This window comes from Lepisosteus oculatus, chromosome 2 (genome assembly GCF_040954835.1).
Source record: "Lepisosteus oculatus isolate fLepOcu1 chromosome 2, fLepOcu1.hap2, whole genome shotgun sequence".
NCBI lineage: Eukaryota > Metazoa > Chordata > Actinopteri > Semionotiformes > Lepisosteidae > Lepisosteus > Lepisosteus oculatus.
The window spans coordinates 16086247-16112432 of NC_090697.1; the positions used below are offsets into that span (position 1 = coordinate 16086247).

The 26186-nt window shown below is 38.4% G+C and overlaps 1 protein-coding gene across 2 annotated transcripts; it reads left to right on the forward strand.

Annotated features, from left to right (window-relative positions):
- The first annotated feature begins 13176 nt into the window (after window positions 1-13176).
- Window positions 13177-23708, forward strand: LOC102693669 (solute carrier family 22 member 13). 2 transcript variants are annotated; one of them, XM_015357626.2, is made up of 10 exons: window positions 13177-13484; window positions 14203-14303; window positions 16151-16305; window positions 17128-17296; window positions 17391-17493; window positions 18317-18447; window positions 18794-19011; window positions 19175-19283; window positions 21173-21400; window positions 21516-23708. In XM_015357626.2, the coding sequence occupies exons 1-10, from the start codon at window positions 13260-13262 to the stop codon at window positions 21577-21579; spliced, it is 1503 nt and encodes a 500-aa protein (XP_015213112.2). In that variant the 5' UTR covers window positions 13177-13259; the 3' UTR covers window positions 21580-23708. The 2 variants fall into 2 exon arrangements, with proteins under 2 accessions (XP_015213112.2, XP_015213117.2); XM_015357631.2 differs by having other exon boundaries at window positions 21519-23708.
- The last annotated feature ends 2478 nt before the right edge of the window (window positions 23709-26186 follow it).

Consider the following 26186-nt stretch of genomic DNA (forward strand, 5'->3'; position numbering starts at 1 on the left):
CTAACAGAATGCCTCATTATCAGCGCCACCCTTACTATCAAGCATGGTGGTGGCAGCTTTATATTATAGTTCTTCTTGTCTTCTGGGAAATGTGTTGAGATTGATGGGAATGTACTGTAGAGGGAGTGAAGTACAGGCGAATCCAAGGGAAATCCTGCCACAGACAAAACTGGGACAGAATGTATCCTTTGAGCTGGACAATGCTCAAAAGCCCAAGGCCAATTTTACACTGCTGAGGCTTAAGAGTCCTTAAGTGGCCCAGTGAAAGTCCCAACCTACATTTTAGAGCATCTGGAAGGATAACTGCTGTCCATAAGCAATCCCCAAGCACCTTGAGGGAGCTTGAGTGAATCTGCCCAGAAGAATGGGCGACAATTGCTCAGAGTTAGCGTGTGTCACGAGTTGCCGGTTCAAATGCCGTCGCCAGCAGAGGAATCCTACTCCGTTGGGCCCCTGAGCAAGGCCCTTAACCCCAGCTACTCCAGGGGTGCCGTATTAATGGCTGACCCTGCGCACTGACCCCAAGCTTCTCTCCCTGTCTCTGTGTCTCATGGAGAGCAAGCTGAGGTATGTGAAAAAGATTAATTCCTAATGCAAGAAATTGTATATGGCTAATAAAGTGATCTTATCTTAGAAGTTCACAGTTTTAACATTCATTCAAATTTAAATCAGTGCATAATTTTGCAATTTCACAAAATGGGACACTCTTAGTGTACCCACAGACTACTGACATACATTTCCAAATACAAAATTCCATATAATATTCTGACTGTCATTGCCCTGGCAGTGCTTTCCCACTCTCGATTTAGTACCCAAGTGAATTTTCCGTTCTTCAAAATATGTTCTGACTGTTCCACTGGCGACCTCTAGTGGCCAATATCGTCATTGCATCCCAGCACAGTCCAACCAGATATATACGATTGAAATTATAATATCAAGTACAGTTCAAATGTATTTACTAAATAAAAAGCTCTGTCAGCTAAAGCAAATTACACTGATGCATAGAAGGAGTTCATAATTCTACTTTATTCCAACGGCAAAGCCAGTTTTCTCTACTGAATTTAGTGATCTCTTAATTGTTGCTTCAAGAAATGTTTTCCACATATGTCAACATAAGAGTCTTTTGTTAATATTGTTAGAATGCACCGTTAATCATTATAGCAAATTCAAAGCAGAACCAGTCTCCAGTAAATACAATGTAGCTTATACTGTATATGACTACTATTAATATATTTAAATAGCAAATTTAAAGTGGAACTTGTGCCCTATATTCTATCAATAAATATAATTCAGGCTATAAATGAAAACATTAATAAATAAATGAGTACAGCCGGTTACAAAAAATAAGGTAATAATGGATTGCCCACAAAGAATATACAAATGTCTTTTAAAAATAGATTTAAAATAATTTAAAAACAAGAATCGAGAATATTATTCATTTTCTTCACTGTATTTTCTAGATAATAGATTAATATACTGAATATACTGTATTTATATTGCTGATGTTGAAATATTGTATGTTTTTCTTTATAATATGCTGAAAATACAGTACAGTATGTGTGCTTGCAACTTCATGTTTCCCCCTTTTATAGGGAATAGCCTATAGCTAGAGATTATGTAAGTTATGTTAAAGTATATTTTCTTATAAAAGTCAGTTGAAACATATACTTTGATGTGATTTATGTGCTATTAACCTGCTATGGGAATACAGGTATCATAGCATGTCAAGACAAAAGCACAACTAAATGAACACTATCAACAAATAAGTGAAAAATGTTCAACAAATAGAGAACGTTTGTGTCTAGAAATACAGATAATCTGTATCTGTAATAGCTGCCATTTTACTGTTTCTCTGCCACTGTTTGCTGACTAATGATCAAAAGAAGGTAAAACATAAGAAATGGTAAGATTGTAAATTGTAATATAAAGATATAATACAAATCCACAAAGTATTACAGTGGAATTTATTATACAAACTGTATGCTGACTGCCAATTTAGGTTCACATAGAATACCGTGGACTCTATACAGATGTGTTTGTTTGTACAATGTCTTTTAAGATTCCATGTTGGAATCTGAGCCAGCAAAAAAAAAAAAGGAGAAGGGGTTTGAATCTGAAACGTTTGAAAGGTAAATGTGCTTTGTGTTATTAACATTGTATTATCCATCCATCCAGTTTCTAACCGTTTTGTCAAATACAGAGTCATGGGGGAAAACACAAGGCAGGAAACACCCAGGAGGGAATGTTTATTCCAAAACTTTATTCCACTGAAGCAAATATGAACTTTCTACAATTAAATTCTGAAAACTTCATATTCTTTCCCATGAATGACTTTACACTGCCAGGGTGGTGTGAAAAGGAATGAAAAGGACACATTCAAACATTTGAATGAGCCTGCGAGTTACTTTCCGATTAAAATGGTAACCTGATAACTACCAAGAAACGCATTTCTGTATGGATTCTAATTTGAGATATGACGATTGTATACACGTTCAGGCTAGGAGTAAAGGAAACATCTAAAATAGATGCATAAGTAATTAGAGTAGAAGAACTGGGCTCTTGGATTTGTGAATTGGATCAGTGCATTGCAGGGACATCCAGACAGAAACACACACTCTCACACCAGGGTCAGTTGTCCTCAGAGCTAATAGATAGATAGATACTTTATTGATCCCGTGAGGGAAATTGCAGTGCAACAGCAGCTTAACACACACAACACAGCCACAGTGTAACGAATTATATAATAATAGTACAATACATACAATACAATACAAGAGTTACTCACAGTCCGGACACACAAGAGGAAACTAGAACAGAACAGTACACAGAAAATCGTATCACACATATGAATATAAATATAGATGTAACCATAGATATAAATATAAATATAAATGTATTGCACAGGTCCCTGGCATATATTGCACAAAAGTGGTTGTAAACGGGAAAAAGAAAAAGAAAAAGAAAGAGAACAGATGTAGCAGTAGATGTGTATATGCGTTTAGTCCAGAAACAGGTCACTGTCGCTGTTGCCTCTGCCAAGACGCAAGGTGGATGCGTTGTACAGTCTTATGGCAGACGGCAAGAATGACCTCCTGTAGCGCTCCCTGTCGCACCGTGGATGAATCAGTCTATTGCTGAACGTGCTCTTCATTCCTGCAAGCCTGTCATAGAGGGGATGGGAGAAGTTGTCCATGATGGCCTCTAGTTTGGACATCATTCTCCTCTCAGCCACTACTGGGGTGTTATCTGTATGAAGGGCTTGTATATTCTCCCTCTGGTAAGAGTAAGAGTAAGAGTAAGAGGCAGAGGCAGAGGCAGAGGCTGGCCCTGGTGTAGGTGAGTGTGTATCTGTGTTTGTTTCTGTGTCTGTGCTCTGCAAAGGTCTGGCCTTTCATCCAGGGTCCAGGGTGTATAGTGCATTAAGCTCATAGTTTCCTGAGACTCTGGCTGCCCTGCAACCTTACAAATTGGGTGCAGTGGTTAGAAAATGATGGAATACATTTATACTAAAAAATATACAATTCTCTATTAAATGGAGAATACTTATTGTCATGTGGTACAGTTAACTTTACGTTTAGTGTGAATATGTACCATTACAACAGAGGATTAAAAAACAAAACTATACAGTAAATTGTCTGGGAAAATGTGTAAGAGAACAAATGACCCCCCAGCCAAAATCACAAGTCACTACTATCACAGCCTCAGTTTTAAACAGGAGTTCAAGCTGCAGTTAAAACAATCACACAGATCTGCTTCCCTTCCATAAACTGCAGGTCTGCTGCAGGGATCATATGTCCTAGGGACTAAAGATCCCCATTCTGGCCTGCTATAGAGCATGGCTTCTCAACCTGAAACCCTCCCAATCCACTCTTTTACACAGTTTTGCTACCAGAAGCTCTTCAGTTATTAAATTGATAATTAGCAGGCTTAATATAGGAATTATGGGACTAGTTTTATCAAAGTGTTGGTGAAATAAGAAATGTAAGTGTTGTTGACTGTAATTGTAATAATTGTAGTAATTTGATTATGATCAATTGCTTGTTAAATTATGTAATTTAGACATCATTTTAAATAGAGCTGACAGTCCTCTAAGACCAAAGTGTAGTAGATTACCTGATCAATACCTTTCAAGAGTAGCCATGTTGAGAAAGACTTACTTCCTCACCATGTGCTGTGTGTGCCTCACTATGTGCTGTGTTTGACTTTGTAGTGGCACTGAAGCTTGTGATCCCTGGGGATTCTGGTAGCTATTCCAGAGCAGACTTATCCCCTGGTAGGTCTAACTGTTCTGAGCAGGTCTCCGGTTTGAGGTCAGTCTAACACGGCACTTTCTCCTACAGTCTGGTAGTTCAGCATGGTGCCAACAACTCCGAAAGATAAAACTGTATTAAGTTAGCGATGCCAGAACAAATTCTTCAATTTGATCTAGGGTCCCAACAGAGTACCCCAGCTAATACAATAAGAATTATTTGACTCTTTAAGACCAGGGCTGGAACAACCCTGCACAAGAAGGTAAAAAAAAACCTGCACAGGAAGTCACTGTTACTGTCTTTTTTAAGTGTGCGTTTTTGTATTGCTGCCAGGAGAGGGCACAAGAGGCTTAGCACATGAAAGCAGGGGAAAAATGATCAATTATGTACAGATATACTGGGTGCTGAAATATAGTAAATATTGCACTTCAAAAGGAACACAGCTATACTGTATGTGACACAGGGAGAATGAAAATATTTTGAGACTTACAGTAATAGGGCCTTTATCCCTTCAGTGGGTATTTAAGATATTTAGCTCAATATTTAAAACAATATTCATCTTTCAGTCTGAGTTTAAATGTAACTTTAAGGAAAGTTCAGGTAATTTCTGTATATCGCAGATTCAAGTGGGCATTTTTCATGCTTATTTTGGGGGACACAGAGATTGTTGGGACAGTGCAAAAATGGATGAATCATTTGAGTCTGGAAAAGTGTAGGCATTTCTGGTCATGGAAGGGAAAGAAGTACATTTGGGGGCAAAAAGGGTTGGGCTTTAATCATTGAAGAAAGATGTATTTCCTTTTTTAGCACCCATCAGTGAGAGCTTGTACCTGTCAGTAGCCTTATCTGGGTTAGAGCAAGGGCTCTCAAAATCCCTGTCAGGTTCATGTCCAGTGGAGGAAAAGCTTCATTATCTCACCTTTGTTTATTTTATTTGCATAAGACCAGGGCACTATGACTGGCTGCTGTTGTAAATAATCTTTTTACAGGAGTTTGTGTTAAGTGTTGTTAATAATCTTTTGTTTATCTCATTAGTGCCAGGAACAAAGTAACCGGGATGCATAATGAAATGTGTGTCTCAGATCAAAAGGGTAACATAAGGCTAAAGTGTAGACATAGACTTTCAGCTTTTGCTTCTGGGTATTATTTGTCATACATGTCTAGCACATATGTTTGAACAATGGCATTTGTTGTGCTCAATCCCCCCATTTGGGGTGAGTGTAAGTATTGGGATAAATGGCTGACCGTTGTTTCCAATTGCCCATGGGTTCCATGTTGCGTTAAGTGTGAAAATAGATCAGTGAAAATCTACAGTCTCCGTTCCAGCCTTTGGAGTATATGGTTTGGGTCTTAAAAGGCTGAAAACTTCCCAAACAAGCAACAAGTTAAAATGGCTGCAGGCAAATCCTGACAAAGCCTTTCAATGGAACATATTGTAACGAGGACAGTAAACACACAAATGAGTGGTAATGGAAGAGCTTTTTTATTAGTCAGAAGGCATAGTTTTCGCTATTCTTTTTTTCTATCAAAATAAACTTTATTTCACATGAAACATCTCAAGTTAAGTACACACTCATGCAAAGTCATGCAATCTCTGCTACATGTATATTACAGGTGTTCTAAAAAAGTGATTGTCCTTTATCAATCAATCAGAGCAAGTGGATGTTGGGACTGGAGATGCACAATGAAAGAGTCCCTCTAAGCCCTACCAATGAATGTTTTCCACTCCACAGCCAAAATATTTTTTCCTTTTTTTTCTTTTCAGTGTGAAATTAACTTCTACTTGTTTTTTTTTCAGGTTATTCACGGTCAGTGAAGCCAAAGCTTAATAAACAACACTTTTCCACGACTGAAGTTATTCTACCTTGTATGAATCACTTTACAGTGACAACGTGGTTTCACTTCAACTAACAGGCAAGCAATAAGCCTTACTGTAACAGGCATACAGTTCAGGGATTTTACACAATGCTGTTTTGGGGGTTATTTTGTATAGAGAGGAGTTTTGTAAAAGAAACAGGTTCTGCATTCCACCGACCATACTTGTGCCTCATTTGCAGGGCTTGGATCAGTCTACGGGCTGTGTGGAAGGCTTGGCACTAGTACTCACCATTACTGGAAATGAAAGTTGTGTGTCTCTGACTTAATGTTAAAAATGGTTAATTCGTCATTGTACACTTTTAACGTTTGTGCTTTTTTAATAACTTCTCACAGGACCAGGAAAAAGAAACCATCCACCTACAACAGGGGGTGTATATTTCCTAACCAGGACCCGATTTCCTCATTTCTCATGACAGCCTTATTTCATGTGTCTACAGTGTGCAGCTTGTAACAGCACGAAGATGGAAAAGACATGCAAGCCAGAACTCATGACCCAAGATGCAACAGCACTTGCTGCCACAATTGTTTTTTAATAGAACGTTTTTAGGTCTCTTGATATGGGGGGTGAGATGGCTTCTAGGAAAGGGGTTCCAGGTCAAGTGAAGCTATAGAAACTGCACATTCAGAAGGCCTGTTCCGCATCAGTGTGAATCGCTTGCAGATTATACTGTGCCTCTGACTGGACAGATCACTCACTTAAGACTTAGGATACTTCCTCCACACACTACACTTTTTAGTTTAATCCTAAATTACATTACATAGGTCGATTGAGGTCGAATTTGTGTAAACTTTCACAAATTTAAACGTTTGTACAGCATTGCATTTAATGGATCAATTACAGCTTTGGTACTTCAAGGTGTTAGCACTCAGTCAGGGCAACCCCAAATGAACCAGAGCGAAGACAGCAGGGGGATGAATTTTCTTCCTTTATTCACGATGTGCGCACAATAGAGGTTCCACAATACAACAAGTAATCTCGTACAAATTAAACATGAAGAAACAAAGAAAGCTTCAGAGATAAAATACACTTTCAGGTGAGGGTGGCTGATTAACTGTTACCCCACCTACACTATCATTTTTAATCTTAATTGGTTAATAAGCTGCACAGTCCAATAAATGATCACCATTTGACCTTCCCATGTACCCTTCCATCTTAAATCCCATAATACTCCTCCCTAATTCTCTTCACCTTCATCACCAGAACTTTAGACCACATAAGGAAGGTCAGTGTATATGAATATATGGCTTTTCATATAGTTTTAACCAGAGGTAAAAATTGGGATTATTCAAAATGATTCTAATACTAAAGTATAGTTATGGCTCAGAGACCATAAGCTTTGAATTTATAGTTTTCCTTGTTTGAAAGGAAACTTTGTTAGAACAGGAAGTGTGCAAAGTAAGTGCCTGAGCCTAAAGAGGGAAAAACAATGTGGGATTCTCTTCTTCACTTATGTGGCTCAATACATGGGTGAACAGATTGAGTGAAAAGGCAGGACCAGTTGTAATTTAAGGAGAATACTCAACACCCTTAACAGAATTGTGTCATGTCTGGGCTGGGAGTTGCTCACATACCAACCAAGACCGTGAGGACCAGGTTGGGCCTCCTATCTGCGCATCCATCTCCCTCTTGATCAGAGACTGAATTATCCAATCAATCATCCAATTAGGCACTACATTTAAGTCCTGAAACCCAGCGGGATCAGTGCTCTGACATTGAGTTATCTTAAGTAGGTCAGTCTCCTGCCTGCTTTAAAAACCTGCCTTTGCAAGGTTCAGAAATGGCCTTCTTCTTCAGCTTCCTGATCTTCTCCGCATTCACCCTCTGTCTCACAGCACCAGAATTCCCTGTCAGCCTTAAGCATTCAGGCTTCTCTGTCAGCCTCACTGCTCCAGACTTCCCTGTCTGTCGGCCTTCATTATCCGGCTCCACTTCCATCACCCTCCAGTCTTCCAAAGCATTGCTGAGAATCCCAAGTGCTGCAGTTAGGTCTCAGCCTGTCACTGTGACTGTGGCAGTGTACAACAACCAGCGGCAGCATAACAGATTGTTGCTTTTTTTTAATCACTTTATCGGCCACATACAATTTCTTGTAATAGGAATTTGTCTTTTCACATACCCCAATTTGCTCTCCATGAGACACACAGGCAGGGAGAGAAGCTTGGGGTCAGAATGCAGGGGCAGCCAATCATACCCCCGGAGCAGTTGGGGTTAAGGGCCTAACTCTGGTGCCTGATGGAATAGGTTTCCTCTGCCGGCCACGGGATACGAACTGGCAATCTTGCAGCCACAGGCGCAGATCCTTAGCCAGAGAGCCACCACACCACCCATGTTATAACGTTCATACATAGAAACAGTTATAACAGTGAAATAATGCACAAAGTCTAGAAAACAGAGAAAGTTAGTAACTCTCTTGAAGTGACATCCAAGCAGGAAGAGGTCTATTTGGCACTACTGTGTCTCCTCTTTTTTTGTCCATCAAGAGGTGGGCTAGGGCCGAGGCTCACCTAGTGTAGTCTACACCATCAACAGAATCTGCTAACTATGTTCTGCCATTAAAACTTCCCAAAGCAGTAGCAGTGATTCAATGTGTTGGATAGTGCCTAATTTACTTTCTTTATTCTAAAAGTGGTCTTCAGAAAGAAGAATACTGTTGTTTCTAGTTTCCGAATGAACAATTGTGCAACAACTGATTTACAGGTTATAAAACTCTTGAAGACTTTATGACTATTATTATTTGATTTCTTTATTATTTCACACTACAAGTCTCTTGGCATATTGAGGTTGGCCTCAAAGAGTTGTATGTTACATTTATTGTACAAAAGAGATTTTAGATCTTTTGGTTTTTATTCCATCCTGTTTCAATTTCCATCTGTATGTAATGTATTTACTTACTACAAGGGTTTACACTGTTCCTTTTTCCTGTTAATCAATCTGTCTTAATTAAATATATTTATTCTCTTGCTAAGTATTGTAATTGTTTAGTAGTTAGATTTTTGTTTTTTCTGAAGGCAGTTTCACAAAGGAATTAGATAGAATTAATCTATTTTTTTTTTTAGTTGTATGGTGTTATCTAACAAACCATGCAATTTGTCATAATACCTCTTTGGAATTTTTCCACACCTACAATTTAAATACAGTAACCAGAAAATCCTGATTTTAAAGCACATTCGTCACTAGATATGAGTCAGTTGGCGAGCCTTTTTTGCTTTTTTAAAACTCCTGTACTGTATATGAATGAGCCAGATAAAGCCAGCAGCCATTTCACTCTCCAATTACAACTGGCAGCCCACTGAAGCTCAGCAGGTGTGAGCCTGGTCAGTGCCTGGTCAGTACCTGAATAGGAGATCTCCTGGGAAAAACTAAGGTTGCGGCCTATGTGGGTCCTAATGCCCCAGTATAGTGACGGGGATGCTATACTGTAAAAAGTCGCCGTTCTTCAGATGAGATATAAAACCAAGGTCCTGACTCTCTGTAGTCATTAAAAATCCCAGGGCATTTCATAAAAAGAGTAGGGGTGTAACCCCAGCATCCTGGCCAAATTTCCCCGTGGTCTTTACCAATCATGGCCTCCTAGTAATCCCCATCTATGAATTGGCTTCATTACTCTGCTCTCCTCCCCACTGATAGCTGATGTGTGGTGAGCGTTCTGGCGCACTATGGCTGCCGTCGCATCATCCAGGTGGGGCTCCACATTGGTGGTGGTGGAGGGGAGTCCCCATTACCTGTAAAGCGCTTTCAGTGGACTGTCCAGAAAAGCGCTATATAAGTGTAAGCAATTATTATTATTATAAAGAAGTACTGTGTGTACTTCATGTATGGTAATCCGGACGATCCAGTCCTCTTTCCATTCTGAGATTGCTGAGTAACTGTCACATAAAACCATGGAGGACAGAGAGCAACAGAGGAAGAGCATTAACTGAAATTACACATTTTAAAAACCTGATGACGTAATAGTAAAAATACTGTTTTGATAGATGAAAGAGAGTCTAAGAACTATTACTCTTTTCTAAAAATGTGGAAAGTGTTTGAAGCAAAATATACAGTTAGTCCCTTGATGGAAGAGAATCAACCACTCTAATTTTTTAAAGCCAGTTTTAGAGCCTAGGAAATTAGAAAACAAACAAAAGATAGGAGGGAATTCAGCCTTATTTTTTGAAGCTGAGAAACATTTTGGTTCCTCTTCTTTGAACTATCTTGGTAGCTTTCATGGTATTTTTGTAACTTTTTCATGATAAAATCAACACAATATTCCAATTCTTTACAAACTTTATTTTTTGCTTTATTTCTATGGATTGTGCTTGGCACTTCATAATCCAGTTTTTACATTTTATAATTTTTTTTACCATTTCCTTGTAAAGACTATGGCAGACGCAACATAAACCCCAAAACACCGTTTGTAGGTTGCTTCAGCAATTTCAGTCCTAAAAATTGTAATGTACATTTCTCTTTTATGTACATTCAAAATGTGGCTGCAGTTTACAATTCATTAATGTTTTAAAGTATTAGAAAATGATTATCTCAATCAGGCTGAATTTGAGCCCTGAGGGCAGCTTGTAGTGTATGAGCACAGTATCCACACATACAGTACTCCAAAACCACTTAACCAGATCAGGTATGGAAATTGCGTATGTAACTGACAGCTGTGTTATTAACCACCTGAATTAGTCTCTCTTAGTCTTGATGCTCCAAAGGATCATGAGAAGAAATGTGTAATTATAAACTACACACCGAAAGCCCTATTAATCTTGAAAGCAGTCTAATTCCTTAGTTCACCTGTTTGAAGGGCAGATTCCTAGTTACCTTAACCTTACCTCTCTGGTCGATTTGAATGGTCAGCTGCTTTCAAATACCCTGTATCAGTTAGCCATTGCATTATCAGGCTAAGGAAAAGTATTCTGTTCATAGTACTGTATGTAAGGAGAGTTCAACAAAGAGCCATGGAACAACCGGGGACAAAGTTCTCTTGTAAGTAACTAGACAGCAGCAATATTCTAGCATTGTAAGAAAAGTGCCCCACCAAATTATATACGGTAGATTGTTTCTTAACTCTTAAATTGTTTCTACCTAATTCAAGATGACATTAACTAAACCCAAATAAAATATGAGAAACAATATGCATTAACACATTTTCTATTTATTACGGTATCTTGACCCAGATGTTTGAAATTATGAACGCATGCTTGTTGTATGGAAAAAGAAAGCGAAAAGACATCAAACATTTCCTCAGAAATACAGCAGCACAGAGAATTCTGTGTTGCACAGGTGCTGCTCAAGTACCAAAGGCAATTGACTGTCATGGTTAGATCCTAATTTGCTTTTTTTACTTTGGGATGCAGTCACAGCTGAACCATGGGGTCAGAAACTGGAGTGTTGCAAATAGTTCTGTGTTATATATTGTATTGTAGCATGTTAAGGGGTATACTACCTACTCCAATACTGATTACAACTCAGCCTTTTAACATTCTATACTATTTAACCAATACAGGCCAGTTATGAGGGTTCAACACTGATGGCAAAGACAGGCTACCTCCTGTGTGGCTCCATGCCTAGAAAGATACAGAGGTTGGAGAGCCTCAAGGCATGCTGGGGATTGTTTAGTTATGTTATCTGCAACTACCCACCAAAAGGCAGGCAGTCACTAAGGCAGAACTGGGATGTGGAAAAGCCTGGTGGTAACTACAGTAGCTCACATCAACCCTAATGTTTTAACTGATGGGAACTCCCCATTTGGGACTAGTTTTTCAACTGCAGTAGCTTACTGTGGACATGAATTTCTTTTCAAACAGTCTGGTGTCCTCAAAGCATGATTTCTTTTTAGTTATTTAAAGACATCTTCTTGATTGCCTTGCACATTACATCACTATTTTACTTAAGGATTTTTTACAAATACACTGTAATAATAGGGGGATTTGCCTCCCCCGTGACCCTATATGTTATAAAAAGGTTAGAAAAAGGATGGATGGATAATAATGGGGAAATATGAAGTTTTTTAATAGAATAGTTCAAGGTATATACAGTAAAAGAGTCTAAGGTATACTGTATCACTTCAAGGTTGGTCTTAATACTTCTGGACTAATTAAAAGATTAATGTATTGACGATGTATTTTGATATTTTTGTAAATGCACATGCAGTATGCATGGTTGTGTACAGCTCCAGGGCAGAGCGGTGGCTCTGTGGCTAAGGATCTGTGCCCGTGACTGGAAGGTTGCCGGCTCAAATCCCGCGGCCAGCAGAGGAATCCTACTCCATTGGGCCCCTGAGCAAGGCCCTTAACCCCAACTGCTCCAGGGGTGCTGTACAATGGCTGACCCTGTGCTCTGACCCCAGGCTTCTCTCCCTGTCTGTGTCTCATGGAAAAAAGCTGGGGTATGTGAAAAAGATGAATTCCTAATGCAAGAAATTGTATAGGGCTAATAAATAAACATTATCAGTTAAGTACATTGTGCAAATATTTAAAGAACAAAAAAAATATTCAGTATATTTTGAACCGAATTTTAAATCTCTGAACCATTAGAAATGAATGCACAGGCACTATCTGTCCCTCCATTTTTAGCCGCTTTTTCTAATATAGGATTGCCTATCCAAGCAAGCAGTCCATAACAGTCCAGACACACAGACACTCGCACCTTGGGCCAGTTTTCCCAGAAACCAATTAACCTTCCAGTGTGTCTTTGGACTGTGAGAGGAAACCCACGATAACAAACTCCACACACACGTTGCACCCAGTGAAAACTGCCGTTTATCGAGTAACGCGTTGGCTAAGCTTGAAAACCAAGACGTTTTTGAAAAAAAGAAATGGAAAAAGAATTTTGGAGGTACTCTTCGCAGACTTTGAGAGAAACCCCTTTTATGTCCATGTGCTTTTCAGGAGCCTTTGTAATAAAGACCCGTAAAATAAATTGACTATTGTTGCCAGAGAAAGAACAATGTATTGTTTTTGCAGAGGGTAATAGATACTGTAGCACCCCAGAAAATGAACACAGAGCTACAATGCTAACCACCGCGCCACTGTGCCGTCTGTGTGCCGTTTAGGTAACCATTAATTAGAAATGGAGTGCGCCTGACAGGCAGGCAGCTTGAGCTATTAATACCCACGAGTGAGGAGAGGCAAATCTGTGTCTTTCGAGTAATGGGTCCTTTACAGAAGAGCGTGTATTGGCGGCTCAGTCTAATATTTGTTTTTACGGCATTTATGTTTTTTGTAGACGTTTTTACGGTACATCATTTTTCTTGTGCAAGTTTAAGGGAGTCTGGAAATGTGAACTTTTTAGATGAGTCACCAGAGAAGAACTTCTCATACGACATATCCAACGAAAACAGGTCTCTCTCGATCGCGTTTGCAGAAAGTTTTAACGTGAGTACCAATAAAAGAGGTGTGTTACACTTCTTCAAGTTGTTGTTAATGAAATCGCGGAGTACTCTTAAAAACATGGTCACAACTCGATAGATATTTGCTATAGAAACCTACTTAGGTAATGTAGGTTGAAGCCGATATTCTAGTTTCTTTCAAGAAACAGCTGCCTTAGATCAATTACGGTAGCTACTACAGTAGCTCTCATTTGTAACATTTATGTTCGATGGTATCTTAAAAAATGAACGCACAGACCAGCACCACTAAAGAAAGTTGACATGAATAACAACACGTCAATGCAAAACATCACCACATTTGGCAATTTTGTCAGATTTGCTGACGGAAGCTTTAAGACTGTTCAGCAAGAAAAACCGTGATCGTGAATGAGACATGTTTTTGAGCGTGCAAAAGCTCTTTAAGATTTATTGGCTGTGTGCACGTCTGTCTTTGGAGATCATTTATAGAACATGAATAACATTTAAAGGTACTGAAAATAAAAACAAGCATGTAATGGTAAATCATGCTGTAAACAGAACTGTAAGTACTAAAAAAAGCCTATCCATATAATGTAATCATAGAGTATATCATATTAAGTGACTATTAACTATTTTACTGTAAGTATAGAAAAATAATAAAATCGCTTTTTAGTGGAAGAGTCCAGGTTTTCTTTTTCCCTTTCAGTTTTTAAAATATGAAGCTTGCTATCTGTTTTGTACCGCAGAGTTCAGAATGTGGAGACAACAAACTTCGGGAGTACGGCCTAACAATGTATATGAGTGGACTCCTGCTTGGTTCACTGTTTGGTGGTGCTCTCTCAGACAAGTAAGATTGCCTTTAAGAAACGTGATTTGGAGCTAAACAATGAAGTTAGGAATTAATGTAATAAGAGGAGATAAAAATAATTTCAAATGAAATTTGGTTAACGGAAGAGAGGAAATGAATGTTGGCGATATTAGATGTGTAGTTTATGATTCTTCTCATCTGCATCACAAGTCACCAGGCCATAGTGAAATTCATGGCTGTATATGATTGTTTGGAAAATGGATTGAAGGAAGTGTAGAAGAGAACACAGTAAAAGACATTAAACTACTTCACTTCTAATGAAAACAGCTAATGAGTTAGGTGACAGCCTTCATGTGAGAACACAGTCCTTTTCCATTTTTTAAATTAAATTATTCAGAACAGTTAATTACAGTTACTGCTAGAAAAGGACAATGTATTGTTTTTCAGTGTTTTGTTACATGCATTAAGATGGGAAAAGCAACTGCTGACCCAAAATAAAGGAATTTCAAGATTCTATATAGATGCATCTGCAAGTCATATTACTGCGAATAACAGGAATGGAGCTGTAAATTGTGCATTTTGTTATCCTCTGCAATTTTTCCCCTTCAGTAAAATCGCTAATGAGGACTGCATAACTTCATCTTTCAGACCTCCTGCTTGCTGAGCCTAATTGAAAATAACATCTTAGGTCAACTTTCATTCTCTTCAAACTTTTGTAAACTGCTTTTTAGCTATCTTTCTCAGATATTAAAGAGATCGTGGTTCTTCAGTGTGTCCTCATATTATATCACCTACTTTAGTTCCAGAATGACTTTTGCTGCTTCTCTTTTGGACTTATTATAAAGCTTTTTTGTTCTTTTTTGCCATGTGGAGACCACAACTGTACTGTATGTAATATTCCAAATGTGGTCTAATTAAAACATGGTAAGTGTGACAGGTTGAGACTGTTACAGTGACTATTACCGGGAATCCATTTTGGTGATTTCCTGTATTTACTATATGTGTTCAGTGATTTAAAATCCCCCATTACTATAACACCGTCTTCAACACTACACATTCCTCATGGGGTTGTGGAGATGATATACCGTAGGCTTCTATGTTATCTTGGTGGTTGTATAATATACTGCTGTGGTCAGGGACTTCTCATTTTCAGTTTACCCAAATATCCTCAGTTAGTTTTCCCCTTCAGTAAAATCCCTAATGACTATGTAACTGACGGGTCAACCAGGGTCAACTTTCATTGTTTTTAATTTTTTTAAATATCTCTTCTTGGCTGTTGTAAATTATATTTAAAACGTTAAGCTCACAGATTATCATTTTGACGGCATGGTGGGGCAGTGGTTAACATTTCTATCTCGTGGTGCTGGGGCACTGGGTTCAGTTCTGGACATGGGGTGCTATTAGTGTGGAGTTTGTATCCTGCTTGGGTTTCCTCTGGGTGCTCCAGTTTCCTTCCACAGTCCAAAGACAAACTGGCAGGTAAATTTGCTTCTGGGGAAAATAAGTCCTGGTGTGAATGTGTATGTGTTTGTGCCTGTGTGTGCGCAGTGATTGACTGGTGTCCCATCCAGGATGTACCCTGCTTCGTGCCCGTTGCTTTCTGGGATAGCCTCTGGATCCCCCACAACCATCAGTTGGATGTAGTGTTTAGAAAATTGATGGATGGATGATAAGTTTGTTTGTTTTTTGTGAAAAGCAACAAATTGTTTTTGAAATTCTCCAGTGGTGCTTCAGATGCTTGTTTTGCAACTCAGAATACCAAATTAAACCTTCTACATTCTATTTTCACTACTTTAAACATGACTTATTATTTTGTGCTGTTGAGTGTCTTTAGCTTTATTTCTTGCTTTTCATAGGGCTGTCTAACAATCTTTTTTTTAATAAAGATATGGAAAGAAAGTCCTCCTTGTGGGATGCAGTACTATACAGGCAATCATAGCATTGATGCCTGCATTTATACCCAATGCCATTTTCCATCTAACTGCTCGTCTGATTGGTGGAATAATGTGCTGTGGTATAAACATCGCTTCCTTTAGTTTGGGTAAGACACTTTTCACTTTTTCTTGGAGGTAAGGCTCGCTTCACAAGAGCTGGAATTATGCACACCGATATTCTGGTGCATCTCTTTAGGCTGTAGATCGTGAACTTGCAGTTAGGAGAGTTTGAAAAAAAATGAAGGATGTGAGAATTGTATTGGAAGACCTTGGAGAATTTTCTTTGCTGTAGTACATGACATGATCAGTTAAGTCAGTATTATTCAGTCTATCGTACCATGTTTTTGCAAACAGGAGATATTTAATTTCTCAGTAAGGGTGAACCCTATGGTCCAGATATTGCAGTTTTGAGTCGGCACTGTGTCATGGATTGAGTATGGTTGTTCCCAGACAGCAGCTCAATTGGCGAGACCCATCAGGGTTGTATAAGCTGAATTTGATCTAGGTGTCCCTGGTTTGCACTTGTCTGGTGCTGCCAGTGTGAAACTACAGTGATGTCAGGGAGAGCTGGTGCCTCCTCCTAGCTCTGCTGTCTGGGATGAGCTGCTTAATTGCGTGCCTTTGGAAGGAATGGAACGTGTCTGTGTGCTTCTGTGCTGGTATGAAATACGATTATGTGTGGAATTGCAGATTGAGGGGAGTACTGTATAAACAATAAATAACCAATTATTAATTCCAATTTACAGAAAGAAAAAATACATTCTGTGCAACATTATTAAAATCATTAGTTAATTTAAAAAAAAAAATAATTCAGTTATTTAAGACAGCTTCATGCCATACAGTGTTTAATTTGACTGTTCTTCTGAAGTAATGTTCATAATGGCACATAGCTTCAGAACTCTATGACCATTTTCTCTCTGTTTCCTCAGGAGTTGAGTGGAGCTTGCCCAGATACCACGTATGGCCCCCCGCCTTGCTTTCCTTTTCCTTCAGCATTGGGATGATGTTTCTGGCTCTGATTGCATATCTTGCATCAAACTGGCAACAGTTTTATTTAGCCATTGCAGTTCCACAGCTTCTTTGTATCCCTCTTTACTTGTAAGAAATACATACGGTATCTGCTCCTTTTGCATTTTAATACTTCTAGCCTTTTTCTTCCGGTGTTGATTCAACATTTTTTGTTTTTTGGTAGCTGTATTCCAGAGTCACCGAGGTGGCTACTGATGAAGAAAAGGTTCAGTACGCTAGAAGAGTACAGACATGAAAGCAGAAAGGACCAGGAAAATCTGGATCTAGTAAGGACTTGCTCAGTTTTCATTTTGTGCTTGGAATGCAATATTACACTTCTTTGCACAGAGATTATGGGAGTCAGAAACAGCAAGCAGCACAGTGACTTTGTTGAAGCAGCCTTCGGCAAACAAACTCTTAACACTGGCATTCAAGAAAAAGCTGAACTGAATGAACGAAACTGTATACATTTGATGGCCCAAATAATCTATCCTTGTTTATAACCTTTTTAATTACTTGTAATCAAGAAAAGTATCATTCAGCTCTTTACTTATTACTTGTGGAAGTTAACAAATATTTATTTTAATTGCCTGTCTAAATTCAGAATAGAAAATGCCATGAATGCCAGCGGCTATATTACCCTGCAACTCACAACTGGCAGCCCACTAAAGCTAAGCAGGTGTGAGCTTGGCCAGTACCTAGATAGATGGGAGACCTCCTGGGAAAGTTAAGGTTGCTGCTGGAAGTGGTGTTAGTGGGATCAGTAGGAAGGGCTCACCCTGTGGTCTTTGTGGATCCTAATGTCCCAGTATAGTGATGGGGACACTGTACTGTGGAGTGTCCAGAAAGGTGCTATATAATTAAAAGGAATTATTATTACCCCTGCAGTTGATCATTTTAAATGTGGGGATGCAGTTTGACAATACATATCATATACATATCTTTAACTTAATTTCAGTGTGAAAGAAAGATGATATAGAGATACATTTTTATTTAATATTGATGTAATGTGGCAATGCATGTATGAATATGCATTATAAGTACTGACATTTAGTGTTTATTCTAGTTAATAAACTGTTAGTTACTCTATATTTTACCTGTTACTCATAGATTTTGGAGACTGTTGGAATGAAAACCCAGCAACCCATTGAACAAAATAATGCAAGTGAAAGAATTTCTGATTTTCAGCACTTCAAATCGCAAACTATAGTCCAGCGTCTTTGTATCATGAGTTTTATAAGGTAAGTGGTATCTGGGATTACAAATTACAAATTCTGTTGACCAATATGAAACCTTATTTCAAAGCTGGTTAACTAATTAATGTAAAAAGAAAACTGGGATCTTGCAAGTGGCTCAGCTGATAAGGACACTAGCCCACGTGCAGGGTGAACTCTGTGATTATGGGTTTGAGTCTGGGCCATGTCACTAGCTGACTGTGACTGGTCAGTGGTAACTGAAGTGGCAACACATAGTGGGATGAGCACCACCAAGGAGTGTAGTAACAATTAATTCAGTATTCACAACTTGTCAGTGTTTTTCAGTCCCCATGGATCTCTGCGCTTGACAGGATGTTACTATTTTTTTCAGTTTGTCTTCTGCCCTTACATACTATGGAATATGTTTCAACGTGGGAAATTTTGGTGTGAATATCTATCTCGCCCAGTTTTTCTCAGGACTGACTGAAATGCCGACTTTGCTGGTACCTTTACTGTTGGTAAGATTTGGTCGTAGAACATTCACCATGATTTCCCTGTTGATGAGTGGATCGGGCTGCTTGCTGTCCCTCCTGGTTTCCAAGTTGTGTGGTGAGCAATCCTAAATATAACTTTGTATTATGAGATTATTCTTGTTTCAATACACTGAAACTGTTCATGTTGAATAACGACTATAATAGTTATAGTTGTAGTTGACATCGAGACTTTATTTTAAAAAATTATAATCGTTTGTTTTTCCCTATCTTTTCTTTAGACATGCCTTCACTTGTAATGGCATTAGCTTTAATTGGGAAATTATGTATGCAGACTACAGTATTTGTGTCCCTGCTCTATGGAATAGAACTGTTTCCTACAGTTATAAGGTAAATAATTGGCTTTTTCTTACATGTTTCTTTGGTTTCACAAATATTAGGGAGAACATCACTATATCATGCCTATGAATTGAATATACTGGAATGAAAAACAATAAACTGAGAGCAACTTATCCTCTTGAGGTTGTTTAGTGCCTATATATTTAATTATTAAATAAATATATTGATATTTTCTATTGTTATGACTGGGGGTAGAAATGTTGCTAAACTTTTACAGTATGTTTCCCAACTGCATCACTTTATCACTTAGAACACATTGTATTGTTTGCTGTATTTACAGTACCTAGATGGGCAAGACACAGATGTGTGACACAGTGTGCTCCTAATGATTTACTTAAGTTAATTAACTTCACTATACATCATTCAGACCACCATATTAAAGAACATTCACCAGTGATGTATATTTCTAGGGAGGTCAATGAACCCATTTCCAGTGGAATGGACCACTGCATAAATGCAGTGAAGACTGAGACAAAAAGAAGACGAGAGAGAGAGATGGGGGGAACATTCATCATCTGTCATCTCTCTCTTCGTCCTGTCTGAGGTGTTCGGTGTTGTATTTGGATTACAGGGGCAGAATTCTTGATTTTTGGTCCTGACTTATTACTGTTTCATCAGACCTGTACTGGAGCTGTAAAAATAATGCTAGTTATGAAGAATAGCTTGTTATTTCCTGCCTGCTGTTTGTAACACACAAAGGCATTTGGACTATGGAAAACAATTGTTATTCTGGTATAGTACTGCACTATTGAACATAAGAATAGTATAAAATACATTTGTATTGCATAACCTCGAGTAAACCTGGTCCTCAGAGAATTTTCCCCAGGTGGTGGCTAGACATATCCCTCAGGAGAACCAACCATTCTTCTCCTTTCAATCATCTGGTCTACCCAGCCGTGTCAAACCAATTCCGTCTAACCTTTGCAACTGAGAGACTGATGTTAACCTTTTACTAGAAGTCCTCAACGCATAGGAACTAAGAGTCTGGCTCACTCAGAGTGACTGATGTTGACTGAGGAACAGTCATCTATGAACCTTCTTCACCCTGTTTAAAGAGATCATTAATCAGCAACAGCTGCAGCAGCATGTTCCCACATGAAAACCTTAGCTGCTATTCACATACTGCGCCAATGTCTTTAAATCACCCTTAAACCATGACCTTAATGATTTACAGTCTTCTTCCTAGTTGTTAAAATTGATAAAAGGCCTTAAAATGACAGCTGCTCTATTGAAGTAGCTCTGTACCAGATGTTCAGACTTGATTGAAGGAAAAGGATATCCCTCACTGAGGTCACTGCAAGTCTGCCAGTCCCTGTGAACTGGCAGGGTTTGCTGCCAATCGATCCCAGCCAATGCGTGAACACTCCATGTTTTACTACGTTTCTTTTGTGGGAGCGTTGTGTAAAAGTGACATTGTAATGAATTGGAATCAAAATGATACTGTTTTTTTTACCAGTCCTTTTTGGTTGACTAAAACTGATTAAATTCACAAATCCAAGAGCCCAGGCTTTTGGATTCCATATACAAATGGTCTTCTCTGTAGTTTCAGGTTACCATATCAATGTAAAACTCACAGGATCATTGATATGTTTGAATGTATCTTTCTCACTCCTTTTCAACCCATCTTGGCAGTGAAAGGTCGTTAATGAGAAAGATTGTGAAGGTTGCTGTCTTGCACCCTTTGCTTGCTGGGATGGGCTCTAGTTCCCCACTGTCCTCTATTGGCTAAAGCAGTTAGAAAATAGATGGATGGAAAAGTTAATATAAGCACTGCCTTTGCGTACCAGTATTAGTAATCTGCACATTACAGACTCACTTTGCTGCAGTGGTTTGTATTCACTCAAATGCCTTCTGATATTAAATTTTTTTTTTCTCCACAGGCAGAAATGTGTAGGCTTTGTGAACCTGTGGTATCGGATTGGGTGCATTTTAAATGCGGTCTTGTCCCCAAAAGATGGAATTTCTCTTGAGGCGATGATTTGTTACGGTAGTGGCCCGATACTTGGAGCAGGCCTATGTCTCCTGCTGCCTGAGACGAGCGGAATATCTCTACCAGACACCGTTCAAGACTGCAAGAAGCAGCCAGTTCCATCCCTTTTTTCTAAAAGGTAAGGATAACTTCGGATCAGGTTACGTTGTGTATATATCTTTAAAAATAGAATTGTATTTTGTCCTTGTGGATGATGACTACATCTAGTGTAACTTTATTAATCCATCTACCAGCAGAAAAGTGCATGTTCCTGGCAAGGTTTGCAGTGGCCTGGAGCCTATCCAAGAACTACAGTAGGAAAAACAAGACGAGGGTGCAAAGCAAGACAACATCCTGGAAGATACACCGGTTCGTTTTCAGTGCTAGGTTATAAATATTTTGGGGAAAAGCAGGAGAAAGCAAAGTTTCCTGCCAGATAAGATGGGGATACCAGTATTAAGAAGGCTTCACAGACAAAACGTTGACACAGACAAATGTCAAATTAAATGTGATTCAATAATGCTTGGTAACAACTTTTGATCCCACCGACTCAGTTTCGGGATACAACTACCGCGTGCTGCACTGCGCCACCCAGGCCCCAGAGAGTTTCTGGAAAAAAATTTCAGATAGGACTGCAATACCACCCATCCTAATCCTGACGTGTGCCCCCAAATTCAGGGCTGATCTTAAAAATCATCTAAATAATGTGTGAATCCTAACCCTAAGCCTACCTGGGGTGTCAATTGAGCATTTCCGCGATCTGTATCTGAGCCTCGCTGAGCATTTGATTTTGACATGTTCCCCGAAGCAAAAGGTATGAGTGGGAAACAATGAAGACCGTTGATCAATGCTGTTGCAATTAAATGAGATTAACGAATGCTTGGTGACAACTTTTGATGCAATCCCTAGTTTTGGGATACAATTACCGCGCTGTGCACTGCGCAACTCAGAGAGTTTAAAATTTTTAATAATTTAAAATAATCTAGTGAGCTTCTTAATGAAATTAATTATATTGAGAAGCTCTTTTCAAATTACACTACAGATTTGTAAACATGTCATATTGGTGATCTCAATTAAGAGGTAAATCTGTTTAAAAGCTTAGCAGTGACCACTGTCCTCATTTCACACAATTCAGAGTTCCATTAATTGTAGTTTGGTTTTTCAGACATTTCTATATCTCCCCTAGGACCCCCCTTCTCATCATCCCATCATAAGGGTCTTATGAACCCTGCTGCACACGTTTCAAAGGAAAATTTAAAATAACAATTGATTCGAAAAAAACTAACCATGGGTAAGAACATTTTGAAGATTGATGAGGAATACTAAATTTTCAAGTTAACTAAGAGATTTAAAAATTTAATTTCAAGCAGTCTTAAGTTAAATATACTAAATGTATAATGTGTAACGGAACTAATACTTTTTTGCTTAATAATCAGATAGTAATAGAAAACTGTAAAAGATTATACAATACGTAACTAAAATTAACAGGTAAAATCTCAGAACATGTTCCACTCTTCATTACCTGCCCTCAAATAACCACAGATAATTGCTAAACAGTGCTAAGCCTGCTTTATGGGGTACAATGAAAGATGTATTTTTAAACAGTCTCATATGCAATTCTGCAATTTCCCTCACGGGATCAATAAAGTACTGTATCTATCTATATAAAATGTACAATATTTCCATTAAAAAGGCTACCTTTGGTTTTCTAACAACAAAAATAAGATATAGTCAAGACAGTGAATAAGCAGATGTTTTCTTTTTACCTATTAATTGCTCATACCCAAAAGCAACCTTTCTTCCAAGAAAACTCTGGCTGTATTGTGTTAACTTAAACCCAATGCATTACTATTTTAATTTGTCATGTAACGAATGGTTACTTATGTCTTTTAACTGTACATACTAGATACTGTAGTACATTGTGCAACAGTATAGAAGTGGACTTGGTTATGTGCGAATTCTCAATGGTTCTCTGCACTGAATCCTCACAAATGTGTAAAAGTAAATGTTAGTAATTTTAAAAATTAAACTCTAGGTCACTCTTGAGATTTTAATGCATGATTAAGAAGGGATATGACAGGTCTGTGGTCATCTGTGAGAGTAAGGCATGTGCTGCCTAGAAAGCTTTCCTGATTTAAAGTAAAATAATTGAATTTGTATTTGATTAGCTGTTCAAAGATAAAAACATTACCTCATGCAATGATTACCTGAAACTAGCTAAGAGATGTCACAGAGCTCAGAATACCGCATGTTTTTATACCACATGGATACCATCAGGAAGTTTGCTTGGATACAGAAAACCTCTTCTGAGATAGAATCAAGGCTGGTACCTTTGATAAAGAGTGCGACAAATAGTTTAACAGTATTTCTTGAGGAAAATGTATGGTCATGTTTTTCATGAATTTGTAAAGCATCTCCATTTGAATAAAATCGATTTGTAAATTAAATCTTGTGTATACCATTCTCAATTTTTTATATAAACCAACATATGTTGTGATGTGTGGATTATTCTGTCTGTCTCTGAAATTTCTACCTTGCTAGAAATAGAAAGGTTAATAATTATTGCTGGAGTAGCATAATGTAGCTACAGTATAGCTGTTTTAGTATCTCCTGTTCACAAATGATAGGGAGGGCGTCACAAACTGTATTTGTAAAACAACATCACTCACATTCATTTTCATCCCAACTCAAATAAACAGCATCCCCTCCAAGATCTAACACTCACCTGTGCTGATTTAAATGCCTAAACATCATGACATTGTTTGTCCTAATTCCATAGGAGAACTGGGAGAGACATCCTCCTGATTGACCATCAGTCTACAGGAAACAACACATTATTGATTGTCATTCTTGTTATTGCGAGCAGTTTTGTTGCTAGTTAACTAGTTAAATACAAATCTATTTAAATATATCAAAATTAGATGTAATGAATTTCATTACCCTGGAGCACAAAGAGCATATTTGATTTGATTCTGAAAGTGAGACAGTAGATTGTTGTTAAAAGTGATTGGATAATTCTTCTTGGATAAGACTTCCTTCCAATGTTTATCAGCTGATCGGGATTCTTATACAACATTACATCACACTACAGTGAGGCCTTGGCAAGGGTTTATCATAAAGGAAATAGATGTCTCCATTCTCCTAACAAACCAACAGCACATGAGTAATTGACCAGGGACCTTTTAACATTCCCATGTAAATACAGTCACAAAAACAGCTACATGTTAATCAAATCAAGCAAACATACTGCCAGTGATATCTGTAGATTCTGTTAGAGGAAGCATATCCACATTAACCAGTGAAAAGGAGGAAGGTCAAAGAACTTTTTCCAGATGCTGAACTTGGAAAGAAGCTCAGAAATGCTCATGACAATATGAAAGAAATATAAGTATCTGGAGCCCTATAATTTTGATGAGATGTCTGTCTGTATTCGCTTTTGTCACCTTTTGTTTCAGAAGCTTAAAGTATGCGCATCCATCCAACCATTTTCTAATCACTTGTTCCAATTCATGGTTGCTAGGGGGTATAATTTTGCACTGTGCGAGGAAACTAGAGCTTCCGCAGAAAACCCATGTGAACAACGTCACCCAGAGGAAACTCCATGCAGACAGCACACCAGATCTGGATCTAACCATTGCACCACTGTGCCATCCCGTCACAAGCTAATGTGTGCACACAAAACTCATCCCCTCACTATACAACCTTGTGACCTTTGTGAAACTTGTGCAAGTTCAGAAACTGATGGAGCTTTTTGTACACATTATTTCTGATGTAAACATAACAGGATCACTGTAGGATAGTGTCTGATGTTATTTTACAATTCTGACTGCAAAAGCACAGCTCAATATACTGTATGTCATTTCCTGTCTCTGTGGAAATAACTCAGATTCGCCTTTGCTTATTTTTAGGCAGTCGGAGCACCACACTGAGGAAAAATGAATTTCCTTTTTTTGAAAATTAATGAATTTCTTGAAATGAAGGACAAGGAAAAGCTCAAAACCCAGAAGAGAAAACATCATCTAAAATGACAGAACTATAGTCTCCTTATCAGCCTAATTCTAGAAGCACCATTTGCTTTAAGGACGTGAGAAACTTAAGTGTCCTGTCATTCTCTCATGTTTCTGGTATTTTTATGTCTGTGAATCACAAGGGGCCATATTCTCCTGTTTAACTTTTGTACAGATGGTCTTGTTATTTGTTTAATCTAAGAATCTCATAAAGATCTGAATTCAAATGGTAGTAGTGAATCCTTATCATGGTGTTACCATTAGATTTTTTTAAGGGAGGATAACTGATACCTGTGATATGTGTCCTTTCCATAGGCATAATGGTCATTTCAGTACATGCTTTGTGCAACTCCTGTCCTGAATCATCATTTGAGTTCAAGCATGCACACCAGTTTTGGTAGTGCAAGAGAGTATATAAGAGGGATGTTTTCTTAATAGCCCTAATGTTTTAAAGCAACATTAAATAAACTGTTACCTCATTCATTGTCATCTACGTTTTTCCTGTCAGTACACTATATCTCCTTCTCTGATCTTTACGTTGGTCAACAGTCCTCTTCTAGGTCTGTAAAGGCTCTTAAAGAAAATCTCTACACCATTTGTCTGAATTCATTTTTAGTCTCTACTCCTTTCATTTGGGAGCTCCTGCATTTTTATTTAATTAGCTCAGTGGCTGCACTTGTCAGTTCATCAAGATGCCCTTCAATTAACATAGTCAGGGTCTGACAACTAGGGTGTGGATCATACCTGTAAGTGAGGAACGGAGATGAAACAAAAGACAGAAGAAGACAAGACCCAGCACAACCCAATACCTGTCAGTCATCATACAATACTAGCCCTCTGAGTCATCAAGCAGTCCATATACAGTCGTACCAACAGGCCTGGAAATAAGGGGCAAAACGTAGAGGAAGATAAACAACA

Excerpts from the sequence above, each read along its gene's own strand:
- LOC102693669 (XM_015357626.2), top strand. The coding sequence starts at position 13,260 with ATGGGTCCTTTACAGAAGAGCGTGTATTGGCGGCTCAGTCTAATATTT. Across the intron at positions 14,304-16,150 it reads GGTGGTGCTCTCTCAGACAA|ATATGGAAAGAAAGTCCTCC; the intron begins GTAAGATTGCCT and ends TTTTTAATAAAG. Across the intron at positions 18,448-18,793 it reads TGTATCATGAGTTTTATAAG|TTTGTCTTCTGCCCTTACAT; the intron begins GTAAGTGGTATC and ends TATTTTTTTCAG.